This window comes from Martes martes (assembly GCF_963455335.1).
Source record: "Martes martes genome assembly, chromosome: 5".
In the NCBI taxonomy this organism is placed as follows: domain Eukaryota; kingdom Metazoa; phylum Chordata; class Mammalia; order Carnivora; family Mustelidae; genus Martes; species Martes martes.
This window is the reverse complement of record NC_137892.1, coordinates 121,492,623-121,519,807: the sequence shown is the minus strand read 5'-3', so window position 1 is coordinate 121,519,807 and position 27,185 is coordinate 121,492,623. Positions and strand designations below refer to the sequence as shown.

The 27,185-nt window shown below is 43.4% G+C and overlaps 1 protein-coding gene across 5 annotated transcripts in view; it reads left to right on the top strand.

Annotated features, from left to right (window-relative positions):
- Positions 1-207: 207 nt before the first annotated feature.
- The window catches only part of GRIA1 (glutamate ionotropic receptor AMPA type subunit 1), a gene marked incomplete at both ends in the record, with an annotated part of 310,204 nt that continues 283,226 nt past the window's right edge, over positions 208-27,185 (top strand). For all 5 annotated transcript variants that reach the window (XM_080804641.1, XM_080804640.1, XM_080804644.1 and 2 more), the window contains 2 exons: positions 208-289; positions 3,299-3,436. In XM_080804641.1, the coding sequence (XP_080660767.1) occupies positions 208-289; positions 3,299-3,436 (220 nt within the window). The remainder of the gene's footprint in view (positions 290-3,298; positions 3,437-27,185) is intronic.

The following is a 27,185-nucleotide window of genomic DNA, read 5'->3' as shown; positions in this document are numbered from 1 at the left end:
CAGTTGGTGTTAACGCTGCCGTTTAAGTGCTCTGATTCCAAGGGAAACAGACAAACCTCCCAGAAGGAAAGAAGGAAGCAAGCAAGGAAGGCAGGAACTGCAGGAGGAAAAGAAAAGGCAGAACAGAGAGAGGAATCAAGGGAAGGGGGGGAAATACCAAATCTATGACTGGACCTGGGCTTCTTTTTCGCCAATGCAAAAAGGAATATGCAGCACATTTTTGCCTTCTTCTGCACCGGTTTCCTAGGCGCGGTAGTAGGTGCCAATTTCCCCAACAATATCCAGATCGGTGAGTGAGAGGGGCAGCCTGGGGAGGGACTTTCTGGGTCTGGAATGGGGTTTTTTTGGGGGGGGGGTGTCTGTGTCCCCCAAGCCCCCTGCTATGGACTGTGCTTGGATAGAAAGCTGGGTGATGATGGAAGGCGGACTTGGACTGCCAGCAGGGGAGGGGGCTTCTCTTGATCAGATGAGGAGCAAAGGGAAGTGTGCACACACATATTTACACATAGAAACACAGCTCCACACACACCACTCACACTCTAGGCATGAGCATGTGAAATGGAGGAACCACTGCTTTGAAAGAAAGAAAATTCAGGCTGTAGCGAGGAGGAAAGGGGTAGTGGGTGTTTAAAGGAGTTCACTCCATTGCTCGATAGATGGTGCCTGATTTTATTTATTTATATAAATATGTGTGGTGTATTTCTGTGTGTGATGAGGTATTAAATATGCACATATGTATTTAACTGACTGAGGCGATGATTTCTTGGCTGGAGGAGGGGAAAGAGACCCTCTGAAAGGAGTGAAGGGCGCTGGGTTTATCGCAGCCCCTGAAATAATGCCAGGAGGCCCCCACTCTAAGTCGAGCGGGGCTCTCATTCCTGCACTGGACGCCCCCAGCTGCCTTCTCTCTGCTGTCTGCCATGCTGGGCTGGTGGTCCCCAGTCCTCCGATCCCGGAACTTCCTAGCCTGCCTTTATTCCTGCCCTCGCCCCCACCTCATAGATGTGCCATCCACAGACATCGTCTACCTTTTACACACACACTAGCACACACAGACACATGTTTCCCCTCCCTCCTCTTAGCTGTCCCCATCCCTAGGCTCTATCTTCTCAACTTAGAGGCAGGTTTCAACATGCTGCCTGCCTTTTTGTTTCCTGTTTCCCCCTCCTGGTTGTCATGCTTCTAAAAGGACCCCTCACCCTCCCTGTATTTCTGGGGCAGCTGACAGATACTGCTCCTTTTAATAACAACGGGTGAGAGCAAAACAAACAGGAGCAATAACACCAGTAACAATGCGTGTCCACAAGAGCTCGGGGCTTCAGTGTGACCGGCGTGCCAGCGCTATGTGTGTCCCGGAATAGAGCTAGTTGCTTTGCTTGGAGGCATTTTGGTTGGTTTGGGTTCTGTTTTCTCTCCCCCACAGGGACATAGCTCCACTAGGGAAAGTTGCTATTACTGGTACTTTGTGTTCTTTGTGTGAGTGTGTTTTTTGGGGGGGGGGGGTAGGATATGGTGCAGGTCCTATTCTGCTGGGCACACATGTGCCGCAGTACCAGGCTCTCCTGGCCTCTCCAGCATGCCGGCTCCAAGGGCGGTTGGAACGGCCATGGAGTAACTTGCTTTGTTTCCTGACACCTGTTAAACTATATTCTGAAGTGTGTCTGTGTATATTGTGTTAGTGCCTTACACGCAAAACAAAACTTCCTGCCTCCTCCGGAGACACTTCCCTTGAAGCCCCATCTGTGCCGCCTACCTCCCCACCCCCACCCCCCTCTTTCATTCATTACGGAGGAGGCAGGGGACAGGGACGTGTTTGGGGTGTGGTCACCTGGTGGGGGGAGGGTGGGTGGAGCATCAGAATCCAGCAGGAGTTTTTTGTTTTTACTCTTTAAAATGGTGGCATATTAACATGTGTAAATCACTTGCTCTTCTGTGGAGAAGATTTTGTTTATGTGGGAACTTACGCATGGCCTGTACGTTGCTGGTTGGAAATGCTTGTCTTGAGATGTGTGGACTTGCTCTCTCTAAGTGTATTTGTGTACAGCACTGTGGTTATGAACGCGGGGAGGTGGTTTGTGTTTTGGGTACGTATATGGGATATGTGTTTGCCCATATATCTCTGCAGATTTTGCATCATATTTAGCCCCAACTTATTTGTTCAACTGGTAAGACCATTGTTTGTTTTCAAATAAGAGGCTGAAACATTACATTGTAGAACAAATGCTGAGAATATCACCGCCATCAGGTAGTATTTGATTCTACTTGTACGATCGCTAATAAAAGCCTCACAGTCCATTTATTGGTTCTTAAACACAAACACATACCCACTGTATAAGAAGTTGTAAGTACATTACGTTGGGACTGTCATTGCTGTCGAATCTGAGACAAACTTCTCTGTAAACATTCGTTATAGTTCAGTCTCTGGAAATAGCTGATTCGAATCCATAGAAATGGAATTTAATTCATTTTACATTGTCCACAGTAAATACAAAGGTAAGCCATGTACTCTTGCTTCTTGTAACTAGAGCCCCAACAGACACCTTTGTTATGCTTTTCACTAGAATAGAATGTTCATACCCTCTTGACATTCTTAAACCCCCACACCTTTGAAGTCCAGGATTCTACCATGCAAATAGACACCATGGCAATCTCTTATGTAACAAGCCATTCCTAGGTAGCTGGGATCATGAATGTCAGAGAAGAAGCAAAATACTGTTTGTAAAAATTTAGGGTTTTCAGAAGAAATGAATAATATATCTCAGAGGTGACAGAATAGTTAAATTGCATGCAGGTCTTGCCAGGTCAGAGACCAAAAGTGTCAAAGCAAAGGGTTGCAGTGCTGAAGAAGCCCACAGGGTCCCAGGGCTAGATTTCCCCCTGCAACATTTGTTAGTACTACTTCCTGTAAGGCTCTGTAACGAGGAATGAGTCCGATAGAGGAAAGATTAGGCGCAGCGAAGGTTTACGTGCACACAGAGCTTAGGCTGCCTGGATGGTTACAGGAGGGAGGAGGAAGAGAATCGCAGTTATCCTGTTCTCTCTGACCTCATCTGGGTTGAGGAGTGAACAGCCAAATGTTTGGGTGGAGTGATGGAGGCCCTTGTCACATCCAAGTTCATCAGTGGAAGTTGAAGCCCCCATGTCTACTTGAGTCTCTCTGAACTCCCCTCCCCACCACTGAAGGCTACAACTAGTGAGTTTGGCATGGGGAGAAGAAAAGGGCCCATCTGGGGTGGGGTTTTGGGGGATTAAACCTGTCTGTATCCCAGACACCATGTTGCATTTTCTTTCCTCCTAGGGGGATTATTTCCAAACCAGCAGTCACAGGAACATGCCGCTTTTAGATTTGCTTTGTCACAACTCACAGAGCCCCCAAAGCTGCTCCCCCAGATTGATATTGTGAACATCAGCGACAGCTTTGAGATGACCTATAGATGTAAGTAATCGCTGCTATTCCTGACATTTCTTTCTGCGATCGACCAATGAAAGGAGAGCGTGCGAGTAGGTGGTAGTGTTGCAAAAAACCACTTGAGTTGTCATTCGTCTTCATAAGAGAAAGCCCTCCAAGAAAAATTTCCAGGGCCTTTTGAGTGATTCTATCAGTTGGTATTTTAGATCCTGGAATGCTTTAGAAAATGGGACTGCTTTTTCACTGTCAGCTAACTTTAAATGCCAGGACGATGGGTGCTCGGGTTGACTGCCTCTTCCCTACCTTGCAGAGGTTTTCTTCTTCAGCTGAGAGAGTTTCACACATAAGAAACTTCGGAGAGATAGAGAATTAAAGATTCGGACTTGGGAAACGTGGTTTAAAATGCTTACGCCTCTCCTGTGCACAAGTTAAAAGGAGAAAATATACCCGTAGTTGATTAGAAAGGATATGTGACAAGTTGTCTATCTGGTTCCCCACTTTGGGAAATGACCTGAACTTTTGTAAAGTTGGTGCCTTGATTACTTCCAAAATGCTTTGAAGTGATTGATGCTTAAGACATAGTTTGTTGGATGGCCTTTGAGAGGTGATCTCAAGAAGGAGAAGGAAGAGAGACGTCTCTGACATATGAACTGAATGCATAGGGAAATGTGGGCAACAAATACGATTTTGAGTTTTTCTCACAACTAGGACTGAAAAGGAGATCTGTGTGGTTCCATGATTGCAATTTGATGACAGATGGAGGCATAAAAATTAATCAGTAGAGACATTTTCCCTTCAGGGATTAAACTCAAATAGGAATTTCTGGCATGGAGGTGTGAGCTGAATGGCCAAGAACAACTGGCGACCCAAATCTGGGTTAAACTGGCACCATAGGCTTTGTGTGCCCCTATGGACTTGGTGACTCCTACTGAGCTTTGCACAAAGACATAGATCACATTTCCTTCATCTCTTTCCCACATTCCCTCATGGTGGGCTCTCAGTGGGTTGAACTGAATGTGCATTATGCATTGAAAGCTCATATGGAGAATTTGGAATTCTCCCTATTCCTAAGACCACTCGTAAGACAAAGTTCATACAAATTCCAAGAATTATAATTATACCAGATTCCACTTATTGAGGATTTACTGTGTGTTAAGAACTATGGTAAGTATTTTAGAGACAGTTATATTAGCATTTACTATCACTTATTGAGCACCACAACGGCCCTTGCAATGCACTACTTTTCATGTGTTAGCTGATTTAATCCCCACAGGCACCGTAGGGGGCACTATGTTACCTTCTTTTTAGGAAACTGAGGCTGCACTAAGTTACATAACTTGCCCAGGGTTGCCCAGGAAGTAAATGGTGGTCCTGTGACCCCCACAGTCCATGTTCCTGGCACTGCGACAGATATACTGTTCTTTATGGTAGCCTGATCGATCTGCTTAGATTACCCAAGAAGCAAAAGGAAGTTTCCAGAGACTTTTAAGGCAGTGGCTTGATCAAGCACCTAAGGAGAAAACCTTATGGTGCTTCGAATTATAGCTGTGATTTTACACAGGAGTGACCCATTGAATAAATAAAATAACAGTTTTGCATTTTGGTAATGCTGAGGTTGAAAATTTTGTCTACTGTGTTATTCACTATCCTTAAAAAAGAGCTGGAGTTTAAGTGTGAGGTCTGTGTTCTATGAAACCATCTCCCTGGAAAACTGAATAATGTTGAGTAGGTAACCTTCCTTCCTTTTGATATGGCATAGAGTAAAGCCTTTGAAGGGAGGATTTGGGTGTGGGCATCAACATATCTAAAATCCGCCTATAATTATGCATAATATTTTGCACTTATATGCATATGCTAATTTGTTTACTGAGGAGAGGCTCCACAGCTTCTGTCATACTCCATAGCTTTTGTCATCTCTCAGAGGGGCCCCTTACTCCAGAAGGATTACTTGTTTAAGGAATCAGGAAAAATAAGTGGCTGGTGTGTGCATTCACTCACAGTGCTTAGAATGGTCTACAGCAGAGTTTGGTGGAATGAGATGTTAACTGCTATCCTAGTGTCAAGATGTTGACTGGCAGGACAAGATAATAAAAGACAGAAAAAAACGGAGGAGGAAATGTTCTGAGGCCAAAGGTGGTGCTTCTGTATTGTTATCTTAACTACCTAACACTTGATCTCGAATAGGGTTGTTGGCCATTTACTGGGGAGATTGAAATAGGATACACATCCTATTTCATGTCATCCATGGTGGTTAGCGAACCTGCAGTGAAGAGATCTAGGTTCTTAAACTTGATTCCTGCCATGTACCGTTGCACAGGTTTCTATTAATTTGGCCATCCTTTAAATGTTTCTTCAATACTCTGAACTGAAATGGACCCTGGGAAAAGAAATGATAAAAGGCCCTTGCTTTCAAGTAGCTTATGGTGCAGTGGGTAATGTTGCTGTGGGGATTGTATGAGAAGCAATAATGCTATCTTGTGCTTAGCTCTCTATTTTTTTCTCTTCAGCTCCAAGATCAGAGCCAGTACTAGGCAATTTGGATGGCAGTGCTAGCATTGTAATTCCCAGCCTGCCTGGAAGATTCTCTGTTAGCTTTTACAGGAGCCCAGGAAACCTTCTGGGGCTATGTTCCCTATGGTCTTTTGATTTGGGAAAACTGTACATCTGTCCTGTTTTGAATTAAGTAAAACATGTCAGAGGAAGTAGACAGGTTTTCAGTAGGCTACACTAATTAATCATATAAGGAAAACCAAGAAAAGCATCTTATTCAGGTGAAATCTGAATCTGGTGAAATTTTGAAATCTGGACTAGTAGTTAAATTAAGTGCCTCAGTTTTACCTCCAGAAAATAACTAAATACTTGTTTTTCTTTCTTTCTTTTTTTGAATTTTATTTATTTATTTATTTAGAGAGTGTGCATGGGGGAGGGGCTGAGTAAGAGGGGGAGAGAGAATCTCAAGCAGACTCCCTGCTGATCATGGAGCCCTACGGAGGGCTTGATCCGAGGACTCTGAGATCATGACCCGAGCTGAAATCAAGAGTAAGATGCCCAACTGACTGAACCAACCTGGCGCCTCTCTAAGTATTTGTTTTTCGTAATGTTTGCTGTCATTTGGTTCTTTTCCTGCCCATTTTGCTATTCACTATCCCTCCACCAGAGGGTAGAGAAGGGAAGGGAGAGGAAGTGTAAGGAGAACTATTCTTGCTGGAATGTTGGCATCAGAGGATCACAAAGGGAAAGTGATGCTTGTATGGTAGGGGGTGCGGGGAACATGGAAGAGGAGGACTGCTAACACCAGTGGCCGATGAGAGTTTTGTATGTTCTTTGCATTCGAGCTTCCTTGCTTTCCTTGTCCGTGGTCATTAAGGGATAAAGTCACTGAATTAGCAAATGCCTTACATTTTCCTCTCAGCACTCACCCAAGCCTAGAGGGGCAGGAGTTGAGGAGACTGTCCATAGAGATTGTAGTTAACTGACCAGCTATTCAGTTTAGCTTGGTGCCTTTGTGGTAGGTATAGATAAAGGGAGAGAAGAGATGCTGATTGGGCTTTCTATTGGATGTCTAAGGAGCAGTCACAACTTAAGTCTTACCTTTCCATTCATTCATGCTGCACATATACGCTGAATGCCGAACTTCATGGCCAGTACTGTACCAGATGCTAGGAATATAATGGCCAACAAAGAAGATACAGTCTTTTTCCTAGTGGGGGTTACAGTTTAGCCAGGAGGACCTCAATCTTCAGTGCATAGAAAATTCAACCAGGGAGCGTATTTAAAGCAAGACTCAGAGATGGATTCTGGACCTCTGAGTAAGAATATTCAAGAGCCAACACTGGGGGGATTCCATAGTAGTTAGTATGGGGATCACACTTTGAGAAACTCTTTAATCTAAAAAGCTTTCCATTCCCTTAGCAAGCGTGTTTGAGCCCTTAATCAAGCCCAGACATGGTGTTAAGCACTAGAAATACAGGCAAAAGTAAGACATGTTCCCTGCCCTATAGGACTTTATCCCTAGTGAGGCCGACTGTCCTGTAAAGAGAAAATTATAATGTCGTATTTTAGTAACAATTTGTAGGGAGTGTTGGAGATGCCCTGAGGAGTGGATGTGGCCTCCCAGAGGGTGGTGGCAGAATTGAGTCTCAGTGATAAATAGCAGCTTTCCAGGAAGACAAGGTAAGGGGGGCAAAAAGGGGGTGAGGCAGGTGTGTTCTGGCAGAGGGAATGACAAGTACAAAGGTGAAGGGGATAACTTTACTGTGTTACTCTCTTGCTCTGGCCTCTTGTGGCAGCCCAGGCTGGGCCTCTCATCCATTTATCTAATACTGCAGAAGGGGTCACCTAATGGCCATCTGTAAGCAGGTGCAGCACAATATTTAAAAATCATGGAATTTCACATCAAAATTTGGGTATCTTAAGTCTCTTTGATATTTTAAAAGATGTGGCAATATTGGATCTCACATCTATATAGCCCCAATTTTCTAGGATAGAGGTGGGAGTACTCCATCTAGATGGTTACTTTCCCAACCAGCCCATTTCTCTCATTTTATTTAGCTTGCCTGTCTCTTGGAAGCACTGTGTTTTCAAGCCCCAGTTGGTTTGTCCTGCATTGTTGCCTTGATGTGTGTCTATAAGTCAACTTTACCACCAGAATGTGAAACACTATCCAGAAAGGTCATGTATATCTATGGTTCAGTGTTGCTGACAACACCCAGTAAAGGGCTGTACCCCTAATACAAATGAACCAATATCTCCAGAAGCCAAGAAATCACACAGCACAAAGATGCTCCGAGCTAGAGCGCCTGGGTGGGTCAGTTGGTTAGGCCTCCAAGTCTTGGTTTCTGCTCAGATCATGGTGTCGGGGTTGTGGCATCAAGCCCCGCATTGGATTCCACACTCAGCATGGACTCTGCTGGAGATTCTTTCCTTCCCCGTTCCCCCTGCACCCCCCTACTCGTGCTCACTTGCTCTCTCTGTCTCAAATAAATAAATAAAATCTTTAAAAAAACAACAACAACAACAAGATGCTGAGAGCCTACGTGGCAGTCAGGTGGGGGCTAATTGCCTAACTATAGTGGGTTTCCCTCTGTTATAGACCCACTCATGAAGCCCAAGGGGGATCTAGCCAGACTTTAGGCATGGGTAGCAGACAGATGGCATCTTAGCTCTTGCATTTTTAGAGTTGCAGGCTAATAGTCCAGTGAATTTAAAATGCATAGTGCTTTTTAAAAAATGGCATAAAAATCTAGATTTCTAGCTTCTCTTAAAAAACTTAGGGCATCAGGCAGCCCCAGACCTACATTCCTGCTTAGCTTCTCTTGTCTAGAGCTGAGAAGTGCTGTCCTCTTTCTTTTTTCTTTCCTTTAAGATTTTTTTTTTTTGAGAGAGAGAGAGAGAGAGAGACACACACACACACAACATGAGCAGGGGGAGGGGCAGAGAGAGAGGGACAAGCAGACTCCCCCCTGAGCAAGGAGCTCTACATGGGGCTCTATCCCAGGACTCTGAGATCATGACCTGAGCTGAAGCCAGATGCTTAACTGACTAAGCCACCCAGGTGCCCCAGTGCGGTCCTCCTTAGGCATAAGGCATAAACTCTCAAGTTCACCAAAGTCTTCAGCACTCCCTGTTGTACATGTGGTCAGTGTAACAGAATTACACTGCTTCCCAGGCATGGAAGCAAGCCAGTCTGCTCACACCTAATTTATATCCTTCAGTACATGTCATTTCATTATTTCATTCCAATAATATCTCTTCTTCACTCTGTAACTAATAGTGGAGGACACAAAAGATATGTAACTTCTGTTCTCAAAAAAATCTGTATGTAGTAATGAAGAGAATAGAGGGCTGGTTCTGGGTAAACAAAGATGATCCCAGAGACCTACCATGTGACAGACCCTTCACATAGGTTGTCCTTGAGTTTTATAACAATCCTGAAAGATCATTAGCCCCATTTTGTACATGATGCTCTGGAAACTGAGTCAAGTAAGGGTCTTCCCCATATTCTAGAGTGGAGAAGGACTAAGCCAGTATTTGTAGTCAGCTTTGGGGACTCCAAAACTCAATGGGCTTTCCCCCTTCCAAAATACATGACTCTAGGGATACAGAAAAGCAAAAGAGCAGTAAGAGAGTCCAACACAAGAAGTGCCCCAGTGAAGTTTATGATTCAGGGTTAAGAGCTAAGTCTCCTGCATGGTTGTGCACAATAAGCAAGACTCCTGGGGAGGTTGAGGCGGCCCTGAAAGGTGGAGCACGTGTTTGTGGTTGGGAGGTGCAGAGTTCAGAGTTGGTCTCCTGCATCCACCCTGTGCTCTCAGTTAAATGGCAGATGTCTGCCTATCTCCGGTTGATGTTACAAATCTGAGTGTGGCTTTTCCATCTTTACCCATGCCTTCACTTTTAGACATGTAGTCATCAACATGTGTCTGTTTTTCACTCTGAGTTTTTTTAAAAAAGTAATATTGATAACATAAGCTTCTTTGTGTCAAGCTTTATGAACATTGCTTCTTCTGACTACTTTGAAGACTCTGCTGAGATCAGTGAGACTACTGCTCTCCTCTCAGACACTCAAGATAAATGGTTAAGATTCATTCATTTGTTCATTCCTTCAAAACATCGTTATTGTCCTCCATGAGCCTATGTACCATTACTGCCCCCTTCCACACCCTAGCAGACAGCAGTCATTGACTACAAAATTCTTTCCCAATGAATATAGATATGGCCTGAGATTATTTTTCTCTTTTCTTTCTTTGTCCTTCCTTTCTTCCTCCCTCCCTCCTGCTTGCTTGCTTGCTTGCTTGCTTTCTTCTTCCTTCCTCTTCCCTTCCTTCCTCCCTCTTCCTCTCCTCTCTTTTCCCCTTTTCTCCTCTCCTCTCCCCTCCCCTTCCCTTTCCTTTCTTTTCTTTTTTCTTTCTCATCATAGCATTCCAGGCAGCTACTACAAATTGCTCACAGTCGAAGTTGATGCAAAAGATAAAATCCATTCACCACTACAAGACATCACACTAGGAACAGAGGAAAATAAAATGCATTAGGCATTGATTCTCTCCTTAAGGTGCTCAGGTTCTTAAAGGGGATATAGGCATGCACAAAACAGCTGATACAATGGGGAGATTTTCTCTTTCTTTCCTCATATCTCCCCCCCTCCCACCCCACATCACACACCAAGTTTGAAGCAGTTAAAAGTATGTGAATTGGGATTTGAAGACATGGGTTCAAATTCTGGACTATCTATCCCCAGGAAACATTCCTGTGTGTGACTTTGGAAAAGCACCACCACCCCAACCTTATTTATAAAATAAAGCTCTTATCATTTCTGAGAGTCCCTCTAGGGCTGTATTTCTATGGTGAGAGTGTATGAAAACTCAGGGACAAACTATTTAGAAAAGAAGCTCTTGTATCAGCCACTAGTTCGACTGAGAACCTAAGGAAAGCTCTGAACTTTCCCCCAGCACATTACACATCCAGGCTACATTTTGTAAACCAGGGCAAGAGTACTAAGCCTCCCATGGGTCTCAGGTGCATTCATTCAATATTCAACAAGTATTTATGGAGTGCTTACTACCATGAACAAAAACAGAAGGCAGCCCTGTGCTCATGCAGCTTACCAGCTAGTGAGAGATGGAGATATTAGTCAAATAATTGTACAGATGGGTATATCATCATAGACTGTGATAAAGATGTGAAAGAAGGGGCCATGATTCAATGGAAGCGTAGTACAAAGGAATCAGCTCTGGGCAGAAGGATGAATAGGTGTTTGAGCTGAGAACTAAAGGCTTTTAGCGATGTGGTGCTTGGAAAAGAAGACATATTCTAGAAGCTTCCTGAGCAGAAGCCTGAGAGGAAGGGAAGTGAAGGGTGTGGGGGGCTGGAAAGGATGGCAAGGGCGAGGCCTTGTGGGCCCTGTTACAGATTTTGATTTTTAGCCTAAGAGCTGTGGGAAACCCACTGAAGGGTTTCAAGCAGAGAAGTGTCATGTTCAGATTTCTGTTTTCTCACCAGGAATCAGATGCTCGAGAGCACTTTGCCACTTTCATGCTCCCTGAAGACTTTCTGCTTATGTAGCAATGATCTTTGTGCCTTTACTCCTGTTGCCAATTTGGGATAAAGTCTGGCAGATGGGCAGAGGGCTGGGGACAGACGCTGGGGGGAAGGGGAAGCTGATGACTGGGTGTAGGGGTAAGTTGTCATGTGTGCTCTGTGGTGTGCTCGTGGGCGTGCTCATGGGAACTGGAGGCTGACAGCATAGGGCTGGTAAGCTTGGGCTTGCAAGTGAGGAGTCAGCTGGAGTCCCCACTTACTTCATCAGCAGGAACCTTGATGTGCAGTCAAACCGGACAGCTCAATGCTGTTTCCTCCACTTGCAGCTACAAACCATTCCTTCCATGTTCCCCTGTTGAAATTCCGTCCTTCTGGTTAGTCCTAGCCCTTGTATCACCTTCTCCAGGAAGCCTTCCTTGCTTTCCCATGTTCACACCCACCTCCTCTGCCCCTTGGCCCTTTGTATCTTCCCCAGAGCAGTTGTCACATGTAGCACTGGTTTTAGTCCTCAGGACCCTTGTCTTTTTTTTTTTTTTTTAAGATTTTATTTATTTAATTGACAGACAGAGATTACAAGTAGGCAGAGAGGCAGGCAGGGAGAGAGGAGGAAGCAGGCTCCCTACTGAGCAGAGAGCCCGATGTGGGACTCGATCCCAGGACCCTGAGACCATGACCTGAGCCAAAGGCAGAGGCTTTAACCCACTGAGCCACCCAGGCACCCCAGGACCCTTGTCTTATCTGACTAAGCAACTTGAGAGCAGTGGCTGCATTTTCTTGAGCTCCCTATCACAGTGTCCACCATGGAACAGTCTTCAGCAATGCTAGTTGAATGGATGAATGAATGAATGAACGAATGAATGCATAGCTGTGTATTACGTAACATGGGGGCAGTGATGAGAATAAGCCTGAATTACTGCCATTTATGGGGGTTGTGCTTTAATATTATGAGTTTTGAGAGTTCCAATAGGCTGCATTGTAAATTCCTGTGGAAGGCTGTTAAAACTAGAAAGTGTTGCTAGAAAGTGATAGTTGTAAGCCGAATCAAAAGCTCAATCTGGCTTCTTTTGGACTATTGTCAGAGAGGGTCCTAGATAAGATATAAGACTCTACTTTCTAGATCAAGGATTTCTGGTTCAAGGCCTGCTGTGCCACTGAGGCCTTGTATGGTTTGGACAAGTCAATTCTGTTTCTCTGAAACCTCAGTTTCTTTCCAGTGAACGAAATAATTCTATCAAGACATGTCTTTATTATGAGAAGGAACAAATGATAGCTGATTTCAAATCAACTTTCCACTCCATGCAATGCCATTAGACAGCTCCTTTCATTCTCCATTTTCCCCAGGTGAGAAACCTGAGTTCTCGGTGTGGGGAGGGGGGTGATGATGGCCTGTGTGTATCTGGTTCTATCCCTAGACATCTGCAAGCTAGGAGGGCTTTCTTGGTTCCACTGGTGGCTGTGTCTGCTGCTGTTGTGGACCTGAAGTTTCCCTCCCCTGGCAGCAGCTCTCCTCCCCTGCTATCAGGGCTTGCTGCTTTGGTCACACAGCCCTCTGTGCTTTCAAGTGGCCTGTGCTGCTCTGTGGCACCTGCAATCAGGGTGTGCTGTGCATTGAGGATCCTGGACAGCTCTTTCCACTCTGATGGCTCTTGTGACTTTGGTGTGTCACAGCTTGCTGTCCAAAGAACACACAGAAGCCCAAGGTCATGGGAGGTCCAGATCACAGAGGATGCGGGCAAAATTGGGGTTAATGAGGCAGTTGGAGGCTAATGAAACTGATACCCAATGGCTAAGGCTGTTTCTGTGTGTGCATGATGTAGAATCTCTAGGATGGGAAAGAACTGTTTAAGAACAGCATTTATTTTGTGTACAAAAGTGATATGTGTATTGTAGAAAACCATGGGGACATAGACACCAAACAAAATAAAATTTGTGTAATTACAGTACTAAGGATAAACTTCCCATCTCTCTTCTGAACATATCAACTTAAAAATTAAGAATAGATTGGTATTACTATTTTACAACATGATTTTTTTATCCAGTGTTACATATGCTACTTTGAATATTACACATTTATTTTTAATGTCTTTCTAAAAGCATATTGTACGTATGTACAACTTACATATCTACAATTTATTTCATTTGTCTCCTTTTATTGAATGTCTAGTTTATTTCCAAATATTTTTCTACAAACAATGCTATGATGGTCATCCCAATAAAAGTTTAATCATTTGTATGTATTATTCTGATTTTAAGAGCATTATAGACCACTAGGACAATTTCTAATGAGATTTATTAGAATAGTTAGTATATACAGAAATTGAAATAATTTGTTCAGCATTGGTATTGACTTGTTGTATGGCCTCGAGAAATCTTTGTGCCCACTTTTGTTTCCAGATATATAATATGGGGTTATAATATCAGATTCTCAGGGTTATTAGAAGAGGCAAATGTCATTACTCCTAAGAAAGAGCTTCAAAAAATGAGAAGTGCTAGGGAAATGCAGGGTAATATAATTAACTAGGCTTCTTATCTATTAACATAAATGCACCACAAGTATAAAGTGACTAATTAATCCTTAGTGTTTTCCTATGAGGGTGGTCATTATCTATGAATGAATCTATTTTGTGGATGGGAAGAACTGAAGCCTCTAGGAAGCTGAGTTTAACCGGGGTCCAAATATGCAACAATGCAAAATCTGAAAGTATGTCTTCTCGCTTATGATTCAGTCCCCAAGACTGGACTAAATATGTGGGCCAATGTCTTTCACTTGAGAAGTTACTGCATCTAGAGAGAAAGGGCAATCCCATTTGAGCGGTGAGCAGCCAAGACTCTTGGTGGCAAGTGACAGAAACCTAACCAATGGATAGTTTTGATTTTGTATACAGGTAGATTCAGTGGCTTGAATAATGAATGTCATGAGGACTGAGATATACCCCCTGAATTTTAATCTCAGCTTTTCACTAAGTCAGCTTTATTCTCAGATCTATCTATCTATATATACCTAACATATGCCAGATCCCAATTGTCAGATCCCAGCACAACTAGCCTTTACCTGCCCATCTGAAGATCCAGTGGAAAGGGAACTTCTCTTTTTCCCATCCATTCCCATCACAAAAAAATCCTGGACCTGATGTCATTGAATAAAAATCAGGACTCATACTCATTTCTAAATGTGACACGGTGACCAGGATATTGTTATCTTTTGGTTGGTCTAGGTCTAGTCACATGTTCATTCTTAGAGCTTGGGGTGGTAAGAAGGACCAGGTGAATTGTTAGTTTCAGTCAGCCTCTACACCAGACTATAGGGACAGTGGGAAGGATTAGTTCCCCAAAGGAAATTAGTGTACTATTCCTTAGTAGGCAAAATAATAATAATAATAATAATAATAATACATTTTTAAAAATCCAGATGTTCTCCTTTGGTACCTCTCTGCAGAAAGGAAAATTTGGAGAAGCTGGGACTAGACAAAGTGTTGATATGCTGAGACACAAAAGAGCCACCAATGAGAGAGGAGCATACAATGGACGCCGGTGGGTAAGGCAAGATCAGAAGTCAGTGTAGGCAAAAGGTTTGAAATCATGGCAGATTCATGAGTTAAAGCTGAGGAGATTTTGATAATCCCTCCTGAGCCAGGAGCAAACCTGTGTTCATGGAACAATTTTTGGAATGTGTAGTCCATCCAAAACGGTGTGGCTGGCGGTGGGGGGATCTTTTCAGATTACTCTTTGACAAAATGTTGGAGCTTTTCCCTAAGATACCTGGTGATTTTGAGACACTCATACTCTTTCCCAGTGACCAAGACATTTCCTGCTCTATCAGACACTCAAGCTATTGTGCACAAACTCTTTAACAGTCCTGGTAGGAATCTTGGCTGCAAATCTGATGAGCCCACACCACCAGATGGTAGGTTCTTCTAATTGGTTCCATCCCTCCTAGTTTTTGGCAGGAATGAAGGCTTTCCTATGCCTGAAGAGGGGGACAGAGAGAGCCAGGATGAAATGAAGGAGGTTTTAACCTCTGTTAAACAGGCAGAGTTCTTAAGCTAGTTTCTGTTCAAGGAGAACAGGGTGGTATGGTTCTTTCTTGTCAGGTCATGGATTCACAGTGGACGGAAATCCTAAAACTAATGTGATGGGACACAGGATTAGAAGGATTAGAAAGTGGTTTGCTTAGCTAGAAAGGTCAGCTGATCTAGGAGAGGGATTTCACTTACTCAGTTATTGATATTTATGGAGCATTGTGATAGATTCAGTTATTATTTGGTAATTATTCATAATTATTCATAATTATTTGGTAATCACTCTTTGGGAAGAGTATATCTCCCTGCTCCTGGGATATTGTTAGGCAAGTTTCAAGCAGAAGCCATGGGGTGGGGGAACCACATGCCTTAGAGAGCCTGCTGGTTCCAGAAGAAAGAAAACTACAAAACACAGAGGTGCTGTAGTCAACGCACAAGCTAAAGTCTGAAGCAGAGCTATCCCAGCTGACCTGCAGACCTGTGAACATGCTAGTAAATGCTCATTGTTATATACATTAAATCTGGGGATGCTTTGTTGTGTAGCAATATCTGACCAGTACAAGCAACCACTGTTTGTTCCACATCCACATGTTACTAGGCACTGAGGGAACACTGCATAATGATAGATATGGTCCTGGTCTCCATGAGGCATAGGCTCTATAGGGACATAGGCAATAAGTACATTAACAAATAAGAAGAATAATAGAAATTGTTACTATGGGTATAAGGAAAATAGAATGTGGCGACAAATCTCTATGGTAGAAGATAATACCTACTTTAAGTGGTCAAGGAAGACCTCTCTAAGGAGGTGACTTCTGAGCTCAAATATGAGAGTTAGAAATGAGACAGCCAGACAAGGTATGACACCCTGCGGAATGTGAAAAACCAGCCACGTAGGCAAGTTAAATTGAGAATCCTGGTCGAGGCAGTGGAGAATGAGGGACCCTGAAAACGTTCCTTGCAAATTGGGTCACTCAGTTGTTCTCAGGCAGATGCTGGTTTCTCTGCACCACATTATATATGCAAGTCAAGGGCTGACAATGGGGCACTTGCTACCATGGCAAGAGAGCCACAGGCTGTGGAAGCCACTGGGCGTAACAGAAGCAGATAGTAAGGTTCCCAGGGCATTCCTACCAGAGAGGTCATGGAATTGGCTATCCTTTCTGTCTTGGTTCCAGAATAGTGATTATTGCTGTTGCTTCTAAGGATGGCAGGAGGGTGTGTGTGTGTGTGTGTGTTTTCTTTCATAGGGGAGAGAAACAAACTGGATGGTTTCTAGATCCTTTCCAAGTCTGTGATTATAAAACTTAAGGATTCTGAGATTTAAATTATGTGTGAAGGAAATGTTAAATCGAAGTACTTCATCTTAGCTTGGTGCCAAACTCCATTTGTTAATTGAGGTGGTTAATTAGGGCAGAGTCTCTCTCGAGAAAGCAGGATAAGCTCCAGCCATCCCGAACCTATCCAGTAAAGCCTTTGGAGGTGCCACAGCTACAAGGGAGGGCAGAAAACACCTAATGTGAGTCCTCCACTTAATCTGTACTCCAGACACTAAAAATCAGGAGTCTTTGGGGATGGGAGCTCATAAAGGCCCACGTGAAGTCTAGAAACCAGGTATTTATTAACTTTGGAAAAATTACTTAAGCTGTACTTACTGTCTTTTCTTTCTTGCTCCAAGATCATTCTGAATACCTTCAAATATGGTTTCTGCTCCGACTATTCTGATGAACCAGGTCCTCTAGGGTTATTATGTATTCTTATCAACCCTTCCAGCTGTATTATGTTTTTGTTTGTGAGAGCTGAACACCAATGGGAATCTTCACAGCTCTCCTTAAGACCCTGGCTTTGTTATGCTGTGTTCTCCCCCACCAGTACCGCTGGGGCTCTCTCTGATCCCTTCTGTTCCTTTTTTAGCCTCTACGTTTTGGGTTCAGTATATCAAAAATAGAACTTGGCGTCTTTTCTGCCAAACCCATTGCTCTTCCCTCACTTTAGTTCTCTTGAGTTACTCAAGCTCAAAATGTCAGTGTCTGACTCCTCCAGACTGTCCTCTCTCCATCCAGTACACGTGATGTGCTGTTTTGGCCACCACTATGACTCTAGACTCTGCCCACATTTTTTTTTTTCTTTTCTCATCAGATTCTGTCTTTAGCTTTCTAACTAGTTTCTCTGTGCTATGATCCACTTGCCATGCAGCAGGTAGATCAGTGTCTTGAAGACTGTTTCTAATAGTGAAACTTCTCTGTCGTAAAAAAAATTGTCGACGGCTTCCCATCTTGTTTTAAGTTCAAAAACTGAGCCCAGAGTATGAGTCTTTCAATAACATGGTCTCAGTTTGCCTACCTTGGAAGACTTATCTAACAGTCCACACTCTATGTTCCAGCCAATGTCCCGTCCCAGTGTTGCCACAAACATGCCTCTCAGTCTCTCAGTGCTCTGCTTTTGTTCATGCTTCTGCTTCCACCTAGCAATGACCTTCCCACCAACTGAGAATACTTCATTTATTTATTCAACTAGTATTTACTGAACACCACCCTTTGTTAGACCCCGGGGATGTGGCAGAGAGAAAAAGAAGCAAAATCCTTGCACTCTTGGGGATTACATTCTGATGAACAAATAAATAAATGTAGTGGTTTCATATAGTTGGTTAATGCCACAAACATAGCCAAACAGAGTCATGGAACAGACAGTCGGCTACAGAGCTAATTTAAGTAGGTGGTCAGGGTAGGCATCTCTGAAGGAGTGATGTTTTAACTGTGCCTTGTTGTGACCAATAAAACTTCCTGCAATGATGGGAGACATTCTATCTCTGTGCTGTCAGATATGATAGCCACTAGCCACATGTGCCTGTTGAACATTTGAAACGTGGCTAGTATGGCTAAGGAACTAAATCTTTAATGTTATTTTAGTTAATTTAAATTTAAATAGCCACATGTGGGTAATGGCTATGAGATGAGTGTAGACTTCAGCTCTAGAACTTTCTAGACATAAAAAGTAGTAAGTGTAAAGGCTTTAAAGTAAGAGTGAGTTTGCAGATTCAAAGAACAAAAAGATCAGTGAGCTAAAGCATACTAGAAAAGAGTTTAACAGGCTATTTTGTAGGCCACCTACAAGAAATTGAGATTGATTTTAAATAATAAAAATTACTAGTGGGGTTTAACCTTAGGAGTAAGTGCATGATATGATTTTATATTTTTAAAAGTTCTTCCTTTCTAGAGAAGGGGAAAGTGATAAACTGACATGAAAATGGTGTGTATCAGTAAGTTATTGCTGCATAACAAATAACATCAAAATCCTAGTCACTTATACTAAACCCTTAAAAAAAAAAAAATATTTTTCAGATTGACTATGAATCACGTGTTCTAGGCTGGTAAGGCTGAACTCCAGGAGGCTTTAGACCTGTCTTGTGTGTCTTTGTTTTGGGAGTGAGGGTGAAGGGGTAGCAGCTACAAAAAAAACCCACAAAAAACAAAAAACCACCTGATTCTTGTGGAGGGTCACTGGAGCACAAGAGGCTAAGCTTTATCATGCAAGTATAATTAAAATCTCTCCTTGTGTCAAATCGTTTGTTATTCCATCGGTTCAAGGAACGCATTTGGCCAAGCCTAACACTCTTGGGGCAGAAAAATATACTCTACCTTCTAAGAGGGATTGTAAGTCACATGGCAAAGGATGTGGATATGCAGTTCTATAATAATAACCCAGTGCACCACAGAAGGGCCAGAGGGAGAATAGCTAAGAGGTTTCTGTGACAGTCTACATGACAGATGATGGTGGTTTGAATCAAGGTTTAGCAGAGGAAAAGAGGTAGATTAGTAATTTATTTTAAAGGTGTTAACAACAGTACTTGGTGATGGATTGAATGTACAGTATACTGTAAAGAAACTAGATCTGTCTTTCCCTCTCTTTTTCTTTCTTTCTTCCTTTTCTCTCTCTCTTTATTTCTTTCTTTCTTCCTTTCCTTCCTTTCTTTTCCTTCCTTCCTTCCTTCCTTCCTTCCAGAGACAGAGAGAGAGCCAACACATACCTGTGCCTGAGTTGGGGGAAGGGGCAGAGGAAGAGGGAAAATGAGAATCTTAAGCAAGTTGCATGCCCAGTGTGGAGCCTGATACAGGGCTTGATCCCACTACCTTAAGATCATGATCTTAGCCAAAATCAAGAATCGGACACAACCAAATGAACCACCCAGGGGCCCCCAGATTTACTTTCTAAGGTGCTTCTCAAATATGACTACTCTTCTATGAAATTGTTTCTCATTCCTTCAATTATAACTGATCTCTTCTTCCCTTATTTTACTAGCTCCCTTTTTTTATTCTTTTGTACTGCTTTTATTGGTCCCTTTGAATTTATACCTTCTTTATATGGGGGAAAAAGTCATATCTACTATCAAGACCCTGAGCTCTTTGGTGGGGGCGGGGGCAAGTTTATTTGTATTTGCAAGCCAAATTCTCAGGGTAGCTTTCCAATAAATACTTCCTGTGACCATAATGGTTAAAAACAAAGACTCCAGATACACTTTCATAATTTTGAGTCCTGTGTGATCTTTGCAAGTGACTTAACCTGTCAGAGCCTTTGTTTTTTATTTTGTCAAGTGGCAGTAATAATATACTTTTAGAGTTGTTTTAAGGCTTGGAGGAGATAAATGTAGAAAGTGCTTAGCATAGGGCCTGGCACAATAAGTGCCCCCAAAATGGGAGCCATTATTGTTTGTTCAACTTAATAGTGATGACAAGCTTTTTTGGAAATGTCCTCCAGAGTTTTCATCAGAATATCCACTGTTTTTGTTGCAATGAGGGACATGGAGAGTTTAAAAGTGCTCTGGATAGGATTTTGTAATTTAGTTAGGAAATATCTAGATCTAAAGCTTCTTTGATCTGAAAATGACAGCAACAACAAAACCCCAAAATAGAGCCACTTTGCTACTTGTTTCCTTTTACCATCTGCCAAGATGATTCCTTTTAGTTCTCCAGGTCTTGCTTAGAGTCAGCTGCCTTAAAATAATAAAATAAAATTTAAATCTGGTCCTGCACTTACTTGGGAACAAGAAAACGAAATACTTTAACTAAATATATAGCTAGTCGCTGCTGGAGTGAAATATAGGGCAATGTTGACGAAAATGTTGGAGGGATGAACTGCTCTGGGAAAGTGAGTTTTAAGATAAAACAGTGGATTAATAAAAACCTGACTTTTTTTTAAACATCTATAATTTGAGACAGTTTCTGAAATGTATTCTTCTGCCTTCCTGCCTTTGGAAGATGACTGTGTTGATCCTAGTTTAAGACTGCCTTGATCACGAGTATCTGATCAGTCCAGGGGGCATTGTGATCATGGACTGTCCAGCACCATAGATGAGAATGGAAGAAATCAACAAAACGAAGTTCATGAACAAAGCAGAGAGTTAACATGGTGAGTCTGAAGATCTAGAGGGAGGTTTCTGGGGACCCTGGAAGATACATTTGAAGAAGTAGGCCAGTTTCAGTCTAGAGAATGCTTTGAAGGCCACAAAAAGGTATTTCAGAGACAGAATAATAAAGTTTCATAGCTGATACACAAAAGGTTCCCTTTTTACATGAATAAAAACATAAAATAAACATAAAATAAAATAAAAACTAGAATAAGTGTCCATCAGAATAAAGTTACCTGATGTCAAATGACACGGAAAATCCACATTTCTACATGATAAGACCCCCAAGGGTTAGTTTTTCAAGGGCTTTAGGAACCCAGCTAGTCTGTGTTTCCTGTTACAACTCTGATGTTCTGAGGTTGCTGGTAGGTGTAGGGGGTGGGGGTGGGCCAGAAATTCAATAATGCTGGATTAAAACAAAGTGGGGAGATTCTATTCTTCTGGATTTTGAAGTCCCTTCTACTGATATGGTTTATTCATTTCTCAGAGGGTGGTAGAGTATGTGTTTCCCAAATACAGCAGTCCCCCTTTGTAGTGAATTACCTATTAAAATCTTGCAGGACTCAATGCCTAGTCTGGTCCTCTGTTTTACATATGGTGAAGTGAAGGTCCAGAGAGGACAAAGGCCTTTGTCTGCATTGAGTTAGTCTCTGGGTCATGATTCTAACACAGGGCTTCTGACCACCAAGCAAGGCCTTATTCCTCTCTTCCCAGCTTCCTATCAATTTTTGGAGCCAGTTCTCCAAACAGTTTTACCCAGAACAAGGAATTGCCGGTGATTTCAGAAAGAACTGGCAGACTCCAGGGAAGCACTTGCCAAATTGGCCCGGGCCAGCCTTGCTGCTGTGCTCCCTTTTCTCAGCCCTGCAAAGCCAGTTCTGGGTAACTTACGTTTAGGAAGAATATCTAGGAATAACACCCAGCCTCTGCACTACTATTAATAAGTAAATAAGTAAGCCATGCAAGTTTTAAAAATTAGGCAAGTTGAAGGAACTTAGTTTTGATGCAACCTGTGAAGTTAGTATCAAAAATAAAAGTCATTGGGGCACCTGGGTGGCTCAGTGGGTTAAGCCTCTGCCTTCAGCTCGGGTCACGATCTCGGGGTCCTAGGATCGAGCCCTGCGTCAGGCTCTCTGCTCGGCGGGGAGCCTGCCTCCCACTCTCTCTCTGCCTGCCTGTGATCTCTCTCTCTGTCAAATCAATAAATACAATCTTTAAAAATAAATAAATAAAATTCAGACTTCATACAGAGGTTGAGCCATGCTGACATATAGTGGAGAGGGTGTCAGGACTGGAGGCGGAGTCTGCCCCAGGCCTTTACCTGATGGAAACAAGTCCATTCTTACAGGTACTATAAGAAATCCCATGACTGGGCCTATTCCACTGTGGGTGATTGGACTTTGGACTCCACAGGCCAGTCATAGGAATGGTGTTGCCATACTTAAAGACCATACTCAAATAGTCAAGGATCTAGAAAGCATTTCCAGTGAGGACTGGTGGGAGGCTGTAAGAAAGTCAGTCTTGGGCTGAATATGGCCCAGTCTTCACCCCTAAACATCTAAATGCCCATTTTTGAAAAAGGATTGTGTTTGTTCTCTGTGGCTTAGGAGGCTAAACAAAGACCAATGAATGGGAGGTTTGGTTTGACAGATCTTGGCTCAGTCTGGCAGAGGCCATTCTAGAGTATGGACTGGCTAGCAGGGGAGAGGATTCTCTTTATCTGATTCTGGGCATCTCCCAATTAGCATGTCTACTGGAAACCTGGCCCCTTTTTCAGAAGCACCTTGCCATCTTCACGCCGATGACCCAGTGCCTGTGGTATCACTTTAAGGGAGGCACTGGTTGGTTTCAAACTTGCCCTTTCTAGCCAATAAAGGCATATCTTTCTGTGTACAGACTAATTCCATGAACTGATGCTAGACTGCATTGTGTCCCTTTAAAATTCATAGGTTGAATTCCTAACCCCAATGCGATGGTATTTGGAGATGGGGTGTTTGGAAGAAAATTAGGTCTAGATGAGGTCCATAAAGGTAGGGCCTTCATGAAGAGTTTAGTACCCTTATAAGGACAGATAGCAGAGAGCTGGGATGCTCCCTCCCCTCCTCCACACACACATGAACACACACATGTGAACGCACGTGTGCACACACACACAGGGAAAGTCATATGAGCACACAGTGAAACGGCAGACATTTGCAAGCCAACAGGAGGGCTCCCACCAGAATCCAATCATGTTGGCACCCTAATTTCAGAACTCTAGCCTCTAGGCTGTGAAAAAATAAATTTCTGTTTTTTAAGCCACCAGCCTGTGGTATTTTGTTATGGCAGCCCAAGCGGACTAATACAACTGGTAATTGAGGCGTTTCCTCCATAATAAGTGGAAGTACTTCAGTGGTTGATAGGAAGCAAACGGAAGCTTAGGCAAAAGAATTGGGGAGGGGTGCATTGGACAGCTAGAGGGATTCTTGTAAACTAGACCTAGGATTTGACAGTTCTGCTGAGGGCTGGCTCTGTGCCCAACCTCCTCCCACTTCTCTTCATCTCACTAGACCAAGAAAATATGCACATCTGTTATCCACAAATACTCTGAATTCCCCCGCCAACGCAGATCCCCAGGAAAACCTAACACAAGCAGAGCAGTGGAGGAGATGCACAGGATATTTGGTGTTTCTCAGGGGGAGGGCTGATTTTTTTCTGACATCTTCTATCTTGGTCTCTTAATTTGTCCATAGCCAGTTGAGCCACATGATGGTCCAGAGGAAAGATGGAAATGGGACAGTGGGGCTCAAGCCTCAGCTCTGTCACTGATTAGCCATATTGTCTTGGGTAACTCACAGATTCTCTCTTTTTCTCAGTTCCCCTCCATGACCCTGACCACTCTCCCAGCCTCAGTTTTATTCCTATTCAGCAGAGACCATAGGGAGTAGTGACTGTGAATCCACACTTTGATGTCAGATAGTTCATGAACTCAACATCTGCCTTTTCTCACCTGTGAAACTCTGGGTAAAATTATGTAATAAATCTGAGTTTCAAGTTTATAGCTGTCAAATGGGTTTAATAACATTCCCTATCACCCATGAAAAGAACAGTCCCTTTACATGCACAGAATAAAAAATTGCCTATGAAGCTTTCACTGCACAGCCTATCATGCCAAGTAAACATTAGCTTTCTCTTGCTCCAACACTGTGGAAAAACTTGCAGTACCCCACAAAACACCTGGCTCTAATATACCTCTGGGCCTTGACTATGCTGGTCTGAGAAACTCCTAGTCGCCTTTTAATCCCCAGTTGAACAGTGAACTCAGGGAAGGGTTTCCTGGCTGTGTGGTAGTGAGCCCCACACTCCCAAGGGAGCAGTGCTGTGCCTTCTCCAGCCATTATGACTCACAGCCCATCATGTTGTGATGAGTTTCTTACAAGACTTCTTCGTGCCGGATCTCAGACCTCTCCAGAGCAAGGTCAATGTCTTTTTTAGCCGGGTTTTAAACAAAACTGGCATAGCCTTCATTAGGCATTAAGTATTTCAAGGATGGCCATTGGTTGGATGAATGAACGGGTTAATGGTTTATTAGATGAATGGGAATCCACCATATCCACTTCTGAGGCATCAACATGTAACCATTTCTTTTGTTTTCCCATCAGTTTAATAACTATTTATGAGCATATGTCTGTAAGCCTCGTGCTTATAGTCTTAGGGTTAAAAGACATGTTCACCATTTATGGGAACCAATCACACGAATCTTACTTGATCCCCACAGCAGCGCTTGCTGTGAAAGAGCAGATGCTGGTCTGATTTACTGATGAACAAACAAGAGTCCGTCCAGAAAAGTTCAAGTTGATCCTAAAAGGTCACAGAGCATCCAGCAGTGTAACGATCTGGATTTGAGTCCTCTGTACCCTGCTGACCTGCTGTGTGACCTCGACTCAAGATCTTCCTTCTCTGGATTGTGGACCAGCCTCCGGGGTCCTTTCTACCTCTGGAAGCATGTAAGCTGGAAAGCCTGTCAGCTAGGAAAACAACAAGTCTGGCAGCTTCCAGACTGGCCTCCGTGAAGGAGCACTGTGTCTCTTACTTTAAACATCTCAAAGCACTTGGGCAGCATGGGGGAGTGTGGTGATGAGGTTGATGGATCCTCCCTGAACTGACACTTGCAGCGTTCCCATGCCAACTGAAGGGAAGAAAAAAACTAGAAAACAAAAACCAAGCATAAAAAATGAGCGTGGTCTATCCTGATGAAAAATATCCTACTGATGGCAGTGTTCAGTTATGAGAAGCAAATTAAGGGGAACCTCAGGTTGGCCTTAATGGCTGGATCTTAGGATTGGGGATAAAGGAAGAGATTAGGTATAAGAGATGCAGGAACCTGGAGGGAAGCAGGCTCTGGGGTCGACTTCCCTTATTTGTCACCTCCATCCAAGAATGTACTGTCCTCAGCAACCCCAGAAACCACATAGGCTCGGAAGAAACCCTCAGCTTTTGTCCTGGTCTTGCCACTTCCACCAGCACCAGGAGGCCCAAAGCAGCAAGACAGCATCTTTCTCTTAATAGTCAACTGAATTTGTTTTCAGTTTCCTGCCAGCATCCCAGATCCCCAGAGTGCCCGCATGGCTTCATTTTGTCATCTGCTGCCTGATGACTGGCTGTTCTGCTAATGTCTCCTCCCCCGCCCCCTGAGACTTGCTTCCCCCTTGTCTTGCTGGGAGCAGGACATCTGGGCTTCTGGGATAGTAACCACCAGTGCTGGCCTGCAGAGCTTCAGAAATCAGGGCAAGGACCATCGAGGAGCCTTGGAAAGGCCCCTGAGCCCTAAGAAAGGGAAGGATGGAATTAGGCAGACAGGGATGAGATGTGAGCAGATGGAAGCTAAGTAGCTGTGGCAGTTCCTTATAAAGAAATCACAGCTGGAGATGCATTCATTAAGTCCCCATCGCGGTCCTCTGCTCCTCTTGCATGTACCCCTACAGCTCATTCATCAGCAAGTCTCTCAGTGCTAGCTACAAAATATATATATATATTTTTCCTATCTCTACTGTCGCCTCATATTTCATACCAACATGATCTCTCTTGCATGTTCCTGCATCAAGCTCCTAACTTACCTTCTTGTCTCCTCCTAGGCTGTGGACCACTCAGAAACTAATGCGACTTTATTTAAAGTATTGAGCTGAACATGTCATTCCCAGCTTCAAAAAGTGCTGCCTCCATCCCCAGGCCTACAAGGCCCTACAGGAACCTGCCCCTCTCCAATCTTACCGCTGATACCTCTCTCCTGATGCTAGATTCCTGCCTTCCAGGCCAAGCTGCTTCCTGTCTCTGGGCCATGGCATGGGTGCGTCCCTCCCCTTAGGTCTCATCTGGTAGGTAGGCCCAGGCTCATTATGCCCCTCTCAGCTCACATCTGACTTCCTCAGGGAGCACTCACCTGAGCACTCTACCTGAACTAAAACCCTGACTGCCCTTGATTTCAGCACTTTTTATTTCCTTCAAAGCGTCTTTTGTAATTAGTAACTACTTCGCCTATTTGCTTGTTGCATTATTTAATGTCTCTCTCACCCACTCAGTATAAGCACTGCTGCGAGAGAACAGAATCTGCTTGTTGTTCATTGTATCCTCAGGGGCTAGCTGGGGCCTGGCACAGAGAAAGTGCTCAGTAAACATTTATCAGTTGTATGAATAAATGACAGAGTGAATGAATGAGTTTCTATGGTTTTCTCTTTGTTTCAATCTTGTCATTGAACTCAGCCCTGGGGATACGGACATGAATGAGACAGGACCATAGTTCCGAAGCTGCTTACAGTCTAATGAGGGAAACAGAGATGCCGAATAGTTTCAGGGTGAAAGGTGTAATAACACATACATACACAATCGTAACAATGACAGTAGCTGACCTTGAACACTTACTTTGTGCTCAGCACTGTGCAAACTATTTTGCATGTATTTTTCATAGAATTGCCAGAAGAACTCTCTTGGTATTATCACATTTAAACTATGTAACAACCCATTTGACAGATGTGGAAATGGAGATACAAAGAGATTAAGTGGGACCCTAACTCCTGAGGGTAGTGATTCTCAAAGTGTGTTTCTCCTGGACTAGCAGTAACTTTATCACCTGTTGTCTTGTTAGAAATATACCTTCTCAGACCCCACCCATGGCCTCTTGAATCAGCACCTCTGTGGTGGGGCCCAGAAATCTGTTGTTTTTTTTTTTAAGATTTTATTTATTTATTTGACAGAGATCACAAGTAGGCAGAGAAGCAGGCAGAGAGAGAAGGGGGGAAGCAGACTCCCCACCAAGCAGAGAGCCCGACGCGGGGCTTGA